This window comes from Bremia lactucae (assembly GCF_004359215.1).
Source record: "Bremia lactucae strain SF5 chromosome Unknown BlacSF5_NotPlaced_17_SHOA01000003.1_2250557bp, whole genome shotgun sequence".
Taxonomy (NCBI): Eukaryota; Oomycota; class Peronosporomycetes; order Peronosporales; family Peronosporaceae; genus Bremia; species Bremia lactucae.
Window position 1 is genome coordinate 1119914 of NW_027152029.1, and position 13227 is coordinate 1133140.

The 13227-nt window shown below is 48.2% G+C and overlaps 3 protein-coding genes across 3 annotated transcripts; 1 reads left to right on the forward strand and 2 right to left on the reverse strand.

The window, feature by feature from the left end:
- Positions 1 to 7204: 7204 nt before the first annotated feature.
- Positions 7205 to 7607, reverse strand: CCR75_007733 (uncharacterized protein; the record flags this gene model as incomplete). Its single annotated transcript, XM_067965791.1, has 2 exons — positions 7205 to 7452; positions 7502 to 7607. The coding sequence occupies 2 exons, from the start codon at positions 7605 to 7607 to the stop codon at positions 7205 to 7207; spliced, it is 354 nt and encodes a 117-aa protein (XP_067822330.1).
- A 32-nt stretch (positions 7608 to 7639) lies between these two features.
- Positions 7640 to 7978, reverse strand: CCR75_007732 (uncharacterized protein; the record flags this gene model as incomplete). Its single annotated transcript, XM_067965790.1, has 1 exon — positions 7640 to 7978. One exon carries the CDS (start codon positions 7976 to 7978, stop codon positions 7640 to 7642), a length of 339 nt encoding a protein of 112 aa, XP_067822329.1.
- Positions 7979 to 8816: 838 nt separating this feature from the next.
- On the forward strand, positions 8817 to 9119 carry CCR75_007731 (uncharacterized protein; the record flags this gene model as incomplete). The annotated part of the gene is made up of 1 exon (XM_067965789.1): positions 8817 to 9119. The coding sequence occupies one exon, from the start codon at positions 8817 to 8819 to the stop codon at positions 9117 to 9119; it is 303 nt and encodes a 100-aa protein (XP_067822328.1).
- Between the last annotated feature and the right edge of the window lie 4108 nt (positions 9120 to 13227).

Genomic DNA, 13227 nt, shown 5'->3' on the forward strand with positions numbered 1-13227 from the left:
ATGGTCAAATTCGCCATCAACAATTCGGTGCATGCGTCTACAACGCATACACCGTTCTTCGTGAATGGTTTACGCCATCCACGCCCATTCACCCAACTAGAGGGAACTTCAAGTCTAAGGGGGGGGGATTCACACGAGCAAAACCATTTCTAGCTCATGCTCATCAGGCGTCGAAGTTACCAACGACGCGAGTGATGTCGAAGCAATCGACATCGAAGGTGAGAAAACTCTCATAGCAGTGCGCACAAAGTGCAATGAAAAAGACAAAATAAATTAGTCAGCAGAGGGGGATTTCTGCTGACTCGAGAATCAGTAATCCGTTTCGTACTGGATTACATTGCTAACGCGGTGGACCGTCAAAAATGGAGCGCAGACAAACATGGAAGAGCAACGTTCTTTTATATAAAATCAATGACCTAGTACTTTTTTTCTACGGCAAACTTACCTAATCGTGTAGTCACTAATGTGGGTAGCAGTAAACTACTACCCAAGTTTATTGGGTCATTCCGTGTACTGCATCGCAGAGGCAATGCGTTCACAATAGAATTGCCACGTAAGATGCGAACGCTTCCTACGTTTCACGTTGGTCGGCTCCACCCGTACCATCAGTGCGCGGTTTCTTCCGAGGACGAATCTGACCACCCTTTTCAAGAGTCCCTAAAAGATTCTTGTGGTCACGAACCAGATTCTCATGCTGAATCTGGAGATTCTCATGTCGGGTCCGAAGATCCTCGAAACCGCGATGAGCTGACGACAGCTCATCACGAAGAGCGTGATATTTCCGTTCGTACTCGAACATTGAGTACACACTCTAGAACGGTTTTCCAACCGTTCGATATAATGAGTTTGCACCGCCTGCTCCAACGATGGCGCTTACCGCGCTCGTTTCCAGGACCCTCCTCCATACATGGAGGTAGCGGTCGAGTTTGTCGATCTTCGACTCTAGATCCGACACATGGTTCCGATCTAATTTTTCCTCCTCCACCACAACCATTGGTGGCTTCTCACGGTGGTCAATGTTTCCTTGTGGAACGTATTCTAAGCTACCATGATGTGAAGGGGCAGCGAACGAGTTATCTTGTTCGCTGGCGCGGTTATCCACCTTCACTTGACAGCTGGGAACCTCGTTCCCAGCTGGTTGTTGACGTTGAGTGCCTCGTCCGTCACTATGACGAGACCCATCCGATCGATCAGAAGGTCCATCGCAAAATACGCGCCCCTGGCGCATAGAAATTGATTGCAAAACGTCAATCGCATCGCGCATCTCGATGGAGATGCGAGCCCTTCCTCAGGGCGAAGAAAGGGAGTAAACATCCACTTTTACTCGTTTAGTGTTGTCGACACATCACGGACAGGAATCACCTTACGTGAAGCATGTAAGTCCTGCCTCATGACAACCGATGCAATTTATACTTTGCACCGGTTGAAGTTCGTTTCTCAAACTTAACGCGATTCGCGTTAAGTTTTTGAAGCCAGGCTTCGCGTCCAATGTCTTTGACATTGCGAATGAACGCGCTCCAAGCTTGCATAAGCGAGACTTTATCTCGCTTATTATTGCCACTAAACCATCGATGCTTTAGAAAAGCATCGAGATAAAAATCTTCTTAGCGCGAAAGTTCTTCGCGCTGGGATCAAGGCCATGTAGCTTTGTCGCAATAAATAAGTGATATTTATTGTGTGGAGTCGTTTCTCCATACAAGCTATTGATCAGCCGTTCTGGCAAAAGCCACGGCTTCTTTTCAGGGGCGAGATGAGACATTTTACTGTCTTCACTCTCCTGAGTGGTACCCACTGAAGCACCACCACGCACAGAAATATGTGCGGGTGACGGCACGGGAGACGGTGCTGGCGATGAGGATTCATCCTCATCGTCGGAATCAAACCTGCTATAGCGAATGATATTAGCACGTCCATCCGATTGAGCTTCCTAATTCGAAGGCTCATAGTCAGCCGCCTGACGTCTATCAGGCGACTGTTCTATTCTCCCCAAGTCGGCCATTTCGTCCGAACTCGCATTTATAGTTGACCTCCAAAGAGGGAACGCATTCACGTTGTGACTCACCACGTGCACCCGCAACATCTAGTGTTGCGGGAGAAGAGGATACTACGGCAGACGAAGCGTCTACCGCATGAGACAATAATGCGTCGCTCGCGGCTGCATGTACCGCAGCCGAAGGCGCCGCACTATTCGCATACCGCATGGACTTGTTAACCATGCGATAGAATAAAAAAAGTGATGGTTCTGACCAATCAACATCATTTTTAATTAGGTAATCTTATAGTGACCACTCTAATCAATGACAGTCAGAGTGATTGTCGTTCAAGGGAGGGGAGATGTAGCGGGGTGTATCGTTACATGAAATTAACACTTAAAGGTTGTTAATTAATATATTATCAAAAAGGTAGATAATATATGAAGAATAAAAATTACGTAGTAATATCCGGTAAGCTTATCGATTGGTAGATATAGACCATTATATCTACTTGTTCCGTGGTACAGTCAGCGCTGGACGCGCGCAAAGAGAGAAACAGATAAGGCTTTATCAAATCTTCTGTGTTAATTTATAATTAAGTTAGTATTAAAAAAAGAAACAAAAAAACTTAATCATATTAAATACAGTTTACTTTTAACCCTCTTTAAAGCAAATGTTTTAAAGAGAGTCTTCTCCTGCACGTACTAGTGTACGTGAAATGACGTGAGGCACCACTCGCTCTGAAGCAGTGCGAAGTGGACTTGTATTGAAGCAGTACAAGTCGGCAGTGCCCCGTTACAGGTCGGTCTTGGTCAGTAATCGCCAGGATTGGCGATTGCGTCAGCTTTAATTAATACACTCGAATGATTGCTGACAGTCACCGTTTCATGACCACTTTTCATTTTTCTTTAACAAAGAAAAAATATGTACCGTCATTTCGGTATAATTGCGGGAGTACTTACGTAGCTACGCCGATAAGCCGAGGAATTTTTACATCGACTAGCACATGCCAACCGGTGCTCGACTTAATATTTTCTGAATCCGGGCGTACACCTTATTTACCCACAATGCACCCAAGAAGTGGTATTTCGCTTGCAGCGAGTTTACATTTCTTGAGATTGCATACAACTTATGCTTACGCATAAGTGTACGAACCTTTCAGACGTAGGTACAATGTGCTTCAACATCCAACTTTCCTTTGATGGCTCTGCTATGAAATAAGACATCATCAAAATAGCTCGGTGCAAAATTCCGCCCCGATCTCAACAGATTGGTTACACATCTGTTAAATCTCGCAGGGACATTACTAAGCCCCTGTGGCATGACTAGCCACTCCCATAGCATATCGCTTGGGGTGCTTACTGCTGTGAACGGAATATCTTGTTCACGCATAGCGATCTGATAATGGAATCCATCCATCAGATCCATTGACGAAAAAATAGTACTCTTTGACATACCATCAGTGATTACGTCTTTTCGTGGTATCGGCGTATGATCCGGTTAGTTACAGCATTCAGTTTATTGTATGCATGCACCATCCATCATCCTCCTGTTGCTTTACTTTAGGCTTTACGCACACAGAAGGTCGGAGAGCTATGTGAGAAATTTAATTTCCTCGCGTTGACCGCTGCTAAGCGTTTGGCAAAGGATTTGTGGATCGCTATTACTTGTTCACGAGGCAATGGCAATCGCTTCATGACAAAGTTTTTCGAAGCTGGATTTAGGTCGATTTCGTGTCGAGTGCCTTTAACCTTAGGCGACTCGCACGGCACTGATTCACGGAAGACATCCTTCAATTCTATCAAATCCTTATAAAAAGGATTCGTGCTCAAATACTCCCAGGATTTGACACTTTCGTCCAGCGATGAGCTACTGAGAATCCGTTCGTTCTGAGGGAATACTATTGCCGACCGAATATCGGCCACGTAGCTGTCATCTGTGACAAGTACGCATATCTGCTTGACTTTGCCACTACGCAGATCACGCAAGAACCGTTTCGGTTCTAGCGTTGGCAATTGAGTTATCTCCGAAGTTAACATCGGAGGCGCTAATAGGTCAAGTGTATAAGCGCTACACTTGATCCATTGTTTACTAAGACATTGTGTGTCTGAGTTTCTTCTTTGGAACTTATTTCTAAAGGTACTTGGGAACCATTGACGGCAAGTTTCCGGGGAGTTATTCCTACAGAAATTGTTTAGGGAGTATCCTCCTCAAATCCTCTGGCTGTGGTTGCGCACAGCGAGATCCCCTACGATTTACGAACGACTCTCCAGTCGATCTAGGATTTTCGCACTGTCTCTTATACACTGGCATTTTAAAAATTCTTGGATATTGCTTTTTAAGCAAGCATCCTTGTTTCGTACCACTGCTGCCACAGCGAGATCCTCTACGATTTACGAACGACTCTCCAGTCGATCTCGGACTTTCACACTGTCTCTTATACGCTGGCATTTTAAGAAATTCTTGGATATTGTTTTTAAGCAAGCATCCTTGTTTCGTACCACTCGACTTATTCGAGTGGTCGAACGTCGACGCTGCCTGTGCTTGTGCAGAGCCATCGGTAAATATGCCCACGTCACAGTGGTGGACCTTTTACGCTGCCTGTGCTTGTGCACAGCCGTCGGTTACAAACTCTACAATGTATTGAGTATTCACACTGAGGTCTCGTGCCACAAGTGAGGCCATCGCACTCACTCGTAGGACATCCACACGCTTGTTGACGCTCCAAGACGTTCTTAGTTGGCCATCCGATAAATAATAGACAGGCCACGGCTTGATGCTGCCAATTCATAGATGGTTCGTACTTTCTGAGCCATGGTAATCCACGGATGACATCAAATTTGTCATTTAAATCTAGTACGATGAAATCATCATCGTACTGTTTACCCTTTGACGTGTATTGGATACCAACTACACGTTTCTTAAACGTTACAGATGCGCATGTTGCTAGGCGCACTGTCATCTCGTTAGAGGGATATCGCGCTCAATAAATTTGAGCCTGCGATCTTCTAGCGATTGGCGTCAAATAAAATGATTTGACGCCCCACAATTGAGTAGGGCTTAAGTGGCAACATATTTGACGCTTTATTTAGGGTAGTGGATTAACCTCATTCCATGGGGCAGTTACACACAATGTATGTGTGTGAGGAGCTACTTTCGTCAGAAAACCGGTAAATATTTTTGATGTTGCTGGAATAGTAGGGCGCTCCGCACTTACTGACCCCGACAGTTTTTTTACGATCCGCTTCGCTGTTAAGATCTCGCAACAGCGTCGGATCCGCGTCCTCCGCTGTTTCCAGCAAGAGGTCGGTCTTTCCGCTCAGTGTTTTCAGACACTGGCTACACTCATATGCGTAGTGGCCCATTTTTTGACAACGATTACATTTCTGTAATCGTTTCTAACTTGAAGGGCATTTAATATTCATATTTATTTTTTGAGAGCAAGATTTTTTGCTCTCTACATACGAGAGATCCATGGGTTCTGGACCTCCGTTTTCTTGTCGCCTCAGTGGACGATATGCACCCGAGTAGACGAAAGCCTGTTTCAGGCTGAAGCCATCCCGTTCCGCTACGGAGATCGCTTGGTCGAGCGACAAAATCTAGCCGGTACATGCGGGTCTTAACAGGTCCGTCTGCGAGACCGTTGATAGACATAGTTATCTGTATTTGTTCATACTAATGATACAACTGACCAGGTATCGTGTATTTCGGGCGTAAGCGTGAATGTCACGCTTGCCCTGCTTCAAATCCAAGAGCTCGGCTTGTGCCCTGAATTCGGCACGTGGCAGCAAAAATGTTTGTCTGAGCCTGGTCTTTAAGACCTTATACGACGCAAAGACTAATGAGTCGAGAAGCTAAAGCCCCAAAGCCCAAAATTTGGCCCGTCCGGCTAAGTTGGACATGCCAAATTCCACTTTCATTGCATCATCACTGATACGATGAGCTTCTATGGCGTCGTCTAACTCGACGAACCATCTCAAAATGGAGTCGCTTTCGACTGCCTTAAACTTAGATATTTTTATCTATTAGCTTGCGGGTCGACGCGGAAGCGTCGGCCCGTTAGCAGCATATACATGCTGCTGTCTCAACAGTTGGAACTGTTGAGCATCCTGTTCTCTCAAAACCTCTGTGTTGAGAGCCTTGCTGGTGAAGCAAGGTTACTTTTTCTTGGGCCCCGTCGAGTTCGTGCTGAGTGAACTCGGCTATGGCCGCATGATGTTCATCTCTTCCTAGAGTGTACAGCATAGCGCCGACGCCTAGCCCGCCTACGACCGAGGTCATTCGTTCGATCGCTCTCCATTCGAGATCACTCATATGAGGAAACCTTTCACGCGTAGCATAATAACCTTTTTGAGGGGCTTGGAAGCTCCCTCCTCCTTCATCCAACATTTTCATGCTGGATAGAACGTGCGTGGGCCGTTGAACGGACTACAAAATGATTACCAGGTGTGACCAGGCACCTTTCACTAGAACTGGTAAGTACTAGTTAATCTTACACTGATTACAGTGGAAGTAGGGTGCCTCGAAACTTCACGTACGCAAGAGTACAGACGATGGTTTCTAAGTAGCCAAGGGACGTTAGCTACCAAAGGTAATTGATTAAATTTAGAATTCTGAAAAAGTAAAACTGTGTTAATCTAATTAGTTTCCTACGTAACCATCTTCTATCTACTTCTGAACTTATTATATTAATATCTAACTAAGTATGGCGTCTCCTTGCGCACCGCACAATCGTGTATTGAAACGATTGGCGGTGTTATTAGACTTAAATCAACCAATCAATAGAGCTAATGTCTCATTGCATCAATAATATGAAATTTGGTATTATTGGAACTATTTGAGTCAAAATAAATATCGATAATAATTTGTACTTCTTTGCTTATTTCCTCTTATAGCACATAATACTTATATAACGGAACACCCCGTTACATGCAATGTCAACGTCGTCAGTGATTTATAAACGTATTTCTTAGGAACAGATCAGCTCATTATTACTTGCTATTCCAGGAAATCTCTGTAAGGTTGCATAAAGTGCAGTCTTGGGCAGAGAGCAAGACGCTAGCTGCTGCGACAGCGAAGCCAGATACAGCGGCAACAACCCAAGCTGACGGATGACCGAGGGAGCCATTAACGACGTCGGGCAAAAAAGACCAAGTGAAGGTGGAGGCAGAGCTAGGTACCAAGCAGGACGACCACTGGAGACAAGTTAAAGGAAAAGCGTCGCGTAAAGCTCAGCGTGATAAGACGAGCACGGACGGCCACGAACAAGCCAAGACGAGAGCCGAAGAAAATGCAAGGGTTGAATGAGAGGCTGCCGAAGCAGCCATTGCAAAGCTCCGCAGGAAGTCGACAGCTGACGAGGAGACATTAATATAAGCTAAAGCTGCTGCAGCGGCACTGCAAACCAAAGCAGGGGCCGCAGCGAGAGTTGCACAAGGATGGGTCTCAGCCTTCACCAACGTTGTTGCATGGTGATGAGCTGCAAGTAACAGCATCGGATACCAAAAACAGGATGAATGACGATGGACCGGGCGGGATGCAGCTTTCTCCGTCGTTTAAGCTCTTGCCATCACCCGCTGTACAGGCATTGGTACCGACGCCGGAGGCGGATGGCAACAACAGTAGCGACTTCATGTCTGAAGGTGGCACGATGGCCCTGCCGGCTCTCAATTAACGACAGCATGCAAGGAAGAGGAGAAAGCACTGGCATCAATAGGCCCAATTTCGAAGCTGCTCCGTAATGGACGGCCGCTTCGAGGCAGAAAAAGAGCTGGAAACCTATAGGCCAATGGCACGGGATATTGCACGACAGGCACGAGCTGCAGCAACAAAACCGAAACGGACGAAGCAGGAATCGCTGCCAGACTGCGCTGCAGCGCAGGCAGAAGCATCGACGGCAGGAATCGCACCAGAAGGCGAGGCGTCGGCGCTCCCTCTAGAGACACCACCAATGAAGTGCCGATGCACTTGAGTTTCAGTGCTTGTTCGTCGTGCAGCACGGACATTGAATGTCTTCGCGTACTGGTTCCGACTGCGGAGCCGCTCCAACTAGTGGAACTCCTTTTAACAACATGACCCGTACGTGGTACAAGTGCCTGGCGACGGTTATTTTTTCTACGGAGCATTCACGTTTGCGCCGATCGGGCGTGTGCGACACAGGACACAGGATTCACAAAGGAACATGTCGCGATCCAGAGGGACCATGAGGAAAAACCTCCCTTTTTAAATTAAGCAGAAGGAGATGTTCATTGACTCCGCCTTGTTCTTAACAGAACGGCAAAAGGTGGCAATGGCCATCTCCAAGCTCGGAGGTAGAGCCATGGAGTGGGCACTATTGTGCAGTACGTCCATAAACGACGCTTTCCCTCAATGGGATTCGCTGAAACAGCAAATGACCAGCATGAGTACTCGCTGTCGCAGAGCCCCCAGTTCAAGTACAAGCAGCCGCCGGAAAGATGTACGCAAACGAGGAGCTTCGTTAAGCCCAGCTTCTCTAACCAAATGAAAGCTGGGACGGATCAACCGGCGTGGAGCGAGTGACCGAGCCTCGAAAAGCACTACCGGGACACCCGAGATATCGAGTTAGGGATCTGATCAGGAAGCACATGTGGGCGAGAGTGACGGAGATTGGCGCCGCTGCACTCGCGACCCGCGAGCCGATTTTCGTTCTAGACGTACGGAGTGATGATTCCACATTCATTCGGAAGCACGTGTGATCGCTGATACGACTCGACCGTGATCATCGAACAGAGGCAAGATGGACGGACACAATCTGCTCGACGACGTTTGTTTGGTTTCTACGAGGCTGCGAGAACGCGAGGATGTTATCGAGAATACTCATCAATGCCCGGGACTTCAATGGAGAAGGCTCACATTTCGAAGCCGTCTCTCACAAGCGCGATACGACCGCTGCAACGACGCCGGGCCGACCAGTACGGCACCGGATATATGCGGCTCGATGCAATGATGGCAGACGTCAATTCGACGGCGGTGGACAGCGTTTCACATTACGAGTTCACGTCGCAATTCAAGTCGAGCGCTGAGTCGGTACCACAGCAACTGATACAAGAGACGGAAGATAACGGTGACAAAGCGCAGGAGACCCCAGTGGTATATGCGACAAAGAAGCCGCCACCACGGCCATAGCAACGATGAGCAGTTGATCAGATACTACAGGCTGCCGGCGGCATTTCGGGTGGGATAATGCGTCTTAAGGTCATTGCAGCGAACGCAACAGCCTGCACCGTATGAACTAAAGCCCATAGATCACGAGCATGTGCCACGCCGAAGCAGCTAGCGACAGGGCTTCAATTGTCCTAGAGGACTACGTTCGACAGCATCCACGACGTGCTCTGGCTCATTGTAAACCTGTCATTCTCGGTGTACAAAGCTCAACGCATCAGCATGAGCCGAGTGAGAGCTTGCGGTGCATCTCTTGCGCAAAGAGCACATCTCCGACTCTTGCAGCGGGTGGCAGAGAAAGAGACCAACTCAAGCCATGCGAAAGCCATTGCGACGGAATGGATGCAGGCAGTGTGTAGGCGGGCACGTCGTAATGCGGCCACGCTCTACTTAGACACACACCCTAGCAAAGCGAGGAAGCGGTTTAACCTGTTCTCTTGCGTGTAGTGAGGTAGTTGTGGTGGGCGCGTTAGCGACCTCGCTCAACACACTAAGTACTTTGATTAAGTTTCGTCTCGGGGGTGGTAATCCGGCTCCTCGTGCGCCCTTTCTAAGTAGAAAGTAGTTTAATACTGATTTATATTTAATCGTATTAAATATATATACCTATTTTTACTAATCAAAATGTCATCTCCATAGATAACACTTAATAGGTATTGCGAGCGTATCTTTCCAGTTATCTCGCGTAACGGGTGACGCTAGCCGTCATCACAGATGACGCTGGACGTCATCCCTCCTATGTGAATGCACCCATGTGCATCACATACACAAGGGTTGGTCACAAATGTGCACCAAACCCGAGTGCTGGGTGTAATTACTATTAGTAATTCACCATCCCCTTTAGTACACCAAGTGTACTTAACGGGGACTGTGTAACATAAGGGCAACTTTAGCTCGTTACACCATCCCCCCCCTTAGAGAACGAGTTTACATTTTTAAATTCGTCAAAGAGGAGGGAGGAACTGCGAGCAGCTTTACGCGCCGCTACTTCACTCAATCACCCTAGCGCACGTGTTTCCATGCACGGCGCCAAAGATGCCACCTAAAAGGGCCACGTTGGTGGGTCGTCTGCGAAGACGCCCACTCAACCTCACACTAAGCGCACGCGTCGCGTTAATTCGCCGGCCGCGTCAAATGCCTTATGTTGAAACGCCGACAGCTACTGCTGCTGTCGCGTTGACAGGGCTAAAGGATCCATCCCACTTTAACAGTGAGGATGTTAATACGTCGCTCATTGTCGACTACAATGAGTCGACACCGTTGCCGTCACCTCATAGTAGTGATGCGGACAACGAGCTCATGAGGAAGGATGATGGCGCATTATTGCCCATTCAAACTTCTCTCATGGCTCACAACATGGAGACAGCAGCCTTTACGAATGCTGTCTCGTCGTCTACGCTAGAAAGCGCAGCGACAGGTTAATGCGAGCGCTGCCCATAAAGACGCAGCCGCTTCTTTGCTGGATAAAACCACAGCGCCTTATGACCATTATCCATAATGTTTCTGACATAAAGGATTCTGAGCGTAAAGCTATGCCGACGACTCGTAAACGTGCTTAGTCGGTGTCACAAGCCAGTCGTTTTGAACGTGGCTATGTGACGGGTGGCATTCCAAAGATGCCCCCTCCATCTAAATGGCCTCGTTTAAACGGGCCAAGAGCGCCGCTCTTAGAGCGCGCTCTTGTAGATGCACATAATTATTATGGCATCTTTCAATCATGGAGAACTCAGGGAAAATCGATTGGGCGTATTTTCCCGATCTCGGTCGTGTTGCGTTCAAATGAAACGCCCGACCAATACGAGGCGGAATTCCTGCGCCGCATCCATCCGCATTCCGATGCGGTGAAATAGCGGTCGCAACGATTTATTTTCTCCCGCTTGCGTGTGAAAGAAATCACGGGCGGTACTATGCCCCCTGTTTCTTCTCACGACGCCGCTTCTGCTAGTCCATTTGAGACTAGCGAAGAGGCCTCAGCTGGTGCTCCTTTTCATAGGCAGCAACCAAGCCAGGCACATCCATACGTAGGGTATCGATCGGTTCCGAAGATTCAAAACTCTTCGAATACCTTTCCATTGGACGAGGATCTGATACCCTTGCCTCACGGAGCGGTGTAAAGCAACCTTCCAACAAGATAGCGTTGATTCCCACTCGCATCCATTAGTGCAGGCGGCGCCCGATAGGAGGGGCGATCATGCCCACCTACTTGCGGCTGCCTTACCTTCGTCCGTTCAGTCACATAATTTAAGCGCTGCTGAACGACGTTTTGCGTATCTCGACGGTCAAGTCTTGCGACTGACCTCGGATCTCGTTGATGTCCGAGCGAAGGCTCGTCAGGGTTATGAACGCCTGAAGACTCGCTTGGACCTGTTTGAGAGGATAATGCTGAGGGATCCGCGTTACTCGCGTGATGTCCCTCGCTCTCCAAGTCCTGTTTGTGGTGGGAGGAGTCGGTCCGATAGCTTTTCGCCTTCACCGTCCCCTTCACCCGAACGACGCTCGACTCACAGTCGGCGTCACCATCGGTCTTTTTAGATGGATGGGGATATGTGATCTCATTTGGGTCTACATACCGTTTCAGACGACCCACGTAAAATACGGGGTGCGTCTTCATATACGGGGGAAGGGTGAGCCTATATAATTAAGGTCTCCAACCTCTTCTACCACCGTAAAGGGCCCAATAAAACCTGGCAACAACTTCGTATTTACTCCAGGTAGTACATAAATTGCATTTTAGGTAGAGTAGCAGTACTTAATAATACTTTTTCACCCACTCTGAAGCGTTCATTATTTTTGCGACCATTTTGGTCCGCATATTCTTTTTGCTTGTCCTGTGCGCCTGCCATCGCGTCACGGACTTTTCGTGTGGAGGCTAATCGCTAATCGCTCAACTACAAAGCGTTGAGCCACCCTCACGCTTTTAGCATCAAACTCGCCTATGATACCGCCGAAAGGGTGGTCATAAGACGTAGTTTTATTGACTACTGCTAAACTGGCAGCGTCACTAGGGCAAGTTTCAGTCGTTGAGATGATACCCTCATGGGTCATCGTCATAATGACGAAACTATGTCCCTCTTTCGCACCGAGCATACTGAGGGGCCTTTCCCCACTAAGACTCGGGCTGCGCACAAACGAGACTGGCGTCCGAGGATGGCGCAGTCCGTTCATAATAACGTTTCTCACCCGTGCTGGCGTGGACACTGTTATTTATAACGAACTCCACAAAGGGCAATTGCTTGGTCCACTCTATAGGAGTTGCTATAGTGCGTAAGACATCCGCCACGACCCGATTGGTACGTTCTGTTTGGCCATCGGTCTGGGGATGATCTGCGGTCGACATGTGGAGGTTGCTACCCAGCAGCTCGAACACATGTCGCCAAAAACCAGACGTAAAACTTGGTTCCCGGTCCGATACTATGGACTCGGGCAACCCGTGTAATCGGTAAACATGATCCAGGAACAAGAGAGCTGCCTCCTTGCCTATGATCGATGTTTTACATGGTGCTAAATGCACCATCTTGCTCAGTCTGTCTACAAAGACGACTAGCCCTGTCCGACCCTTATGATCGGGCGGCATGCCAAACATGAAGTCCAGACTTACTGACTTCCAACAGTTGGTTGGAATCGGTAGCGGCTTCAGTGGCGCACTGCTGGACGGTGCAGGCTTAATGCGCTGACACTGTTCGCAAGAGCGAATATAGTTGGCCACCCATCTATATAGGTGTGGCCACCAAAATTCCTCTGACACTCGTAAGAATGTCTTTTCACGGCCCAGATGCCCACTAGATGGTGCATCATGGAGCTCGTGAAGGATCATCAACTTGAGATCTGTGTCATGAGGCACATAGATTCTCAAGGGATCACAAGGTGACAGCTGATGCCATAACAGGCCATCGCTGTAGCTAAAGCGATTGAGCTTAGCTTTCAGGTGCGACGGAAGGGAAACCTTTCGTCCACCGAAGTGATCCAACAGCAGGCGACAGTGGTCGTCCTGACTGTAGCTCTCTTTTATCTCAGAGGCCAATGAGCTCGTCACGTGGTATGCCTTCATGGCTGCCAACGTCGACGGCTGAAA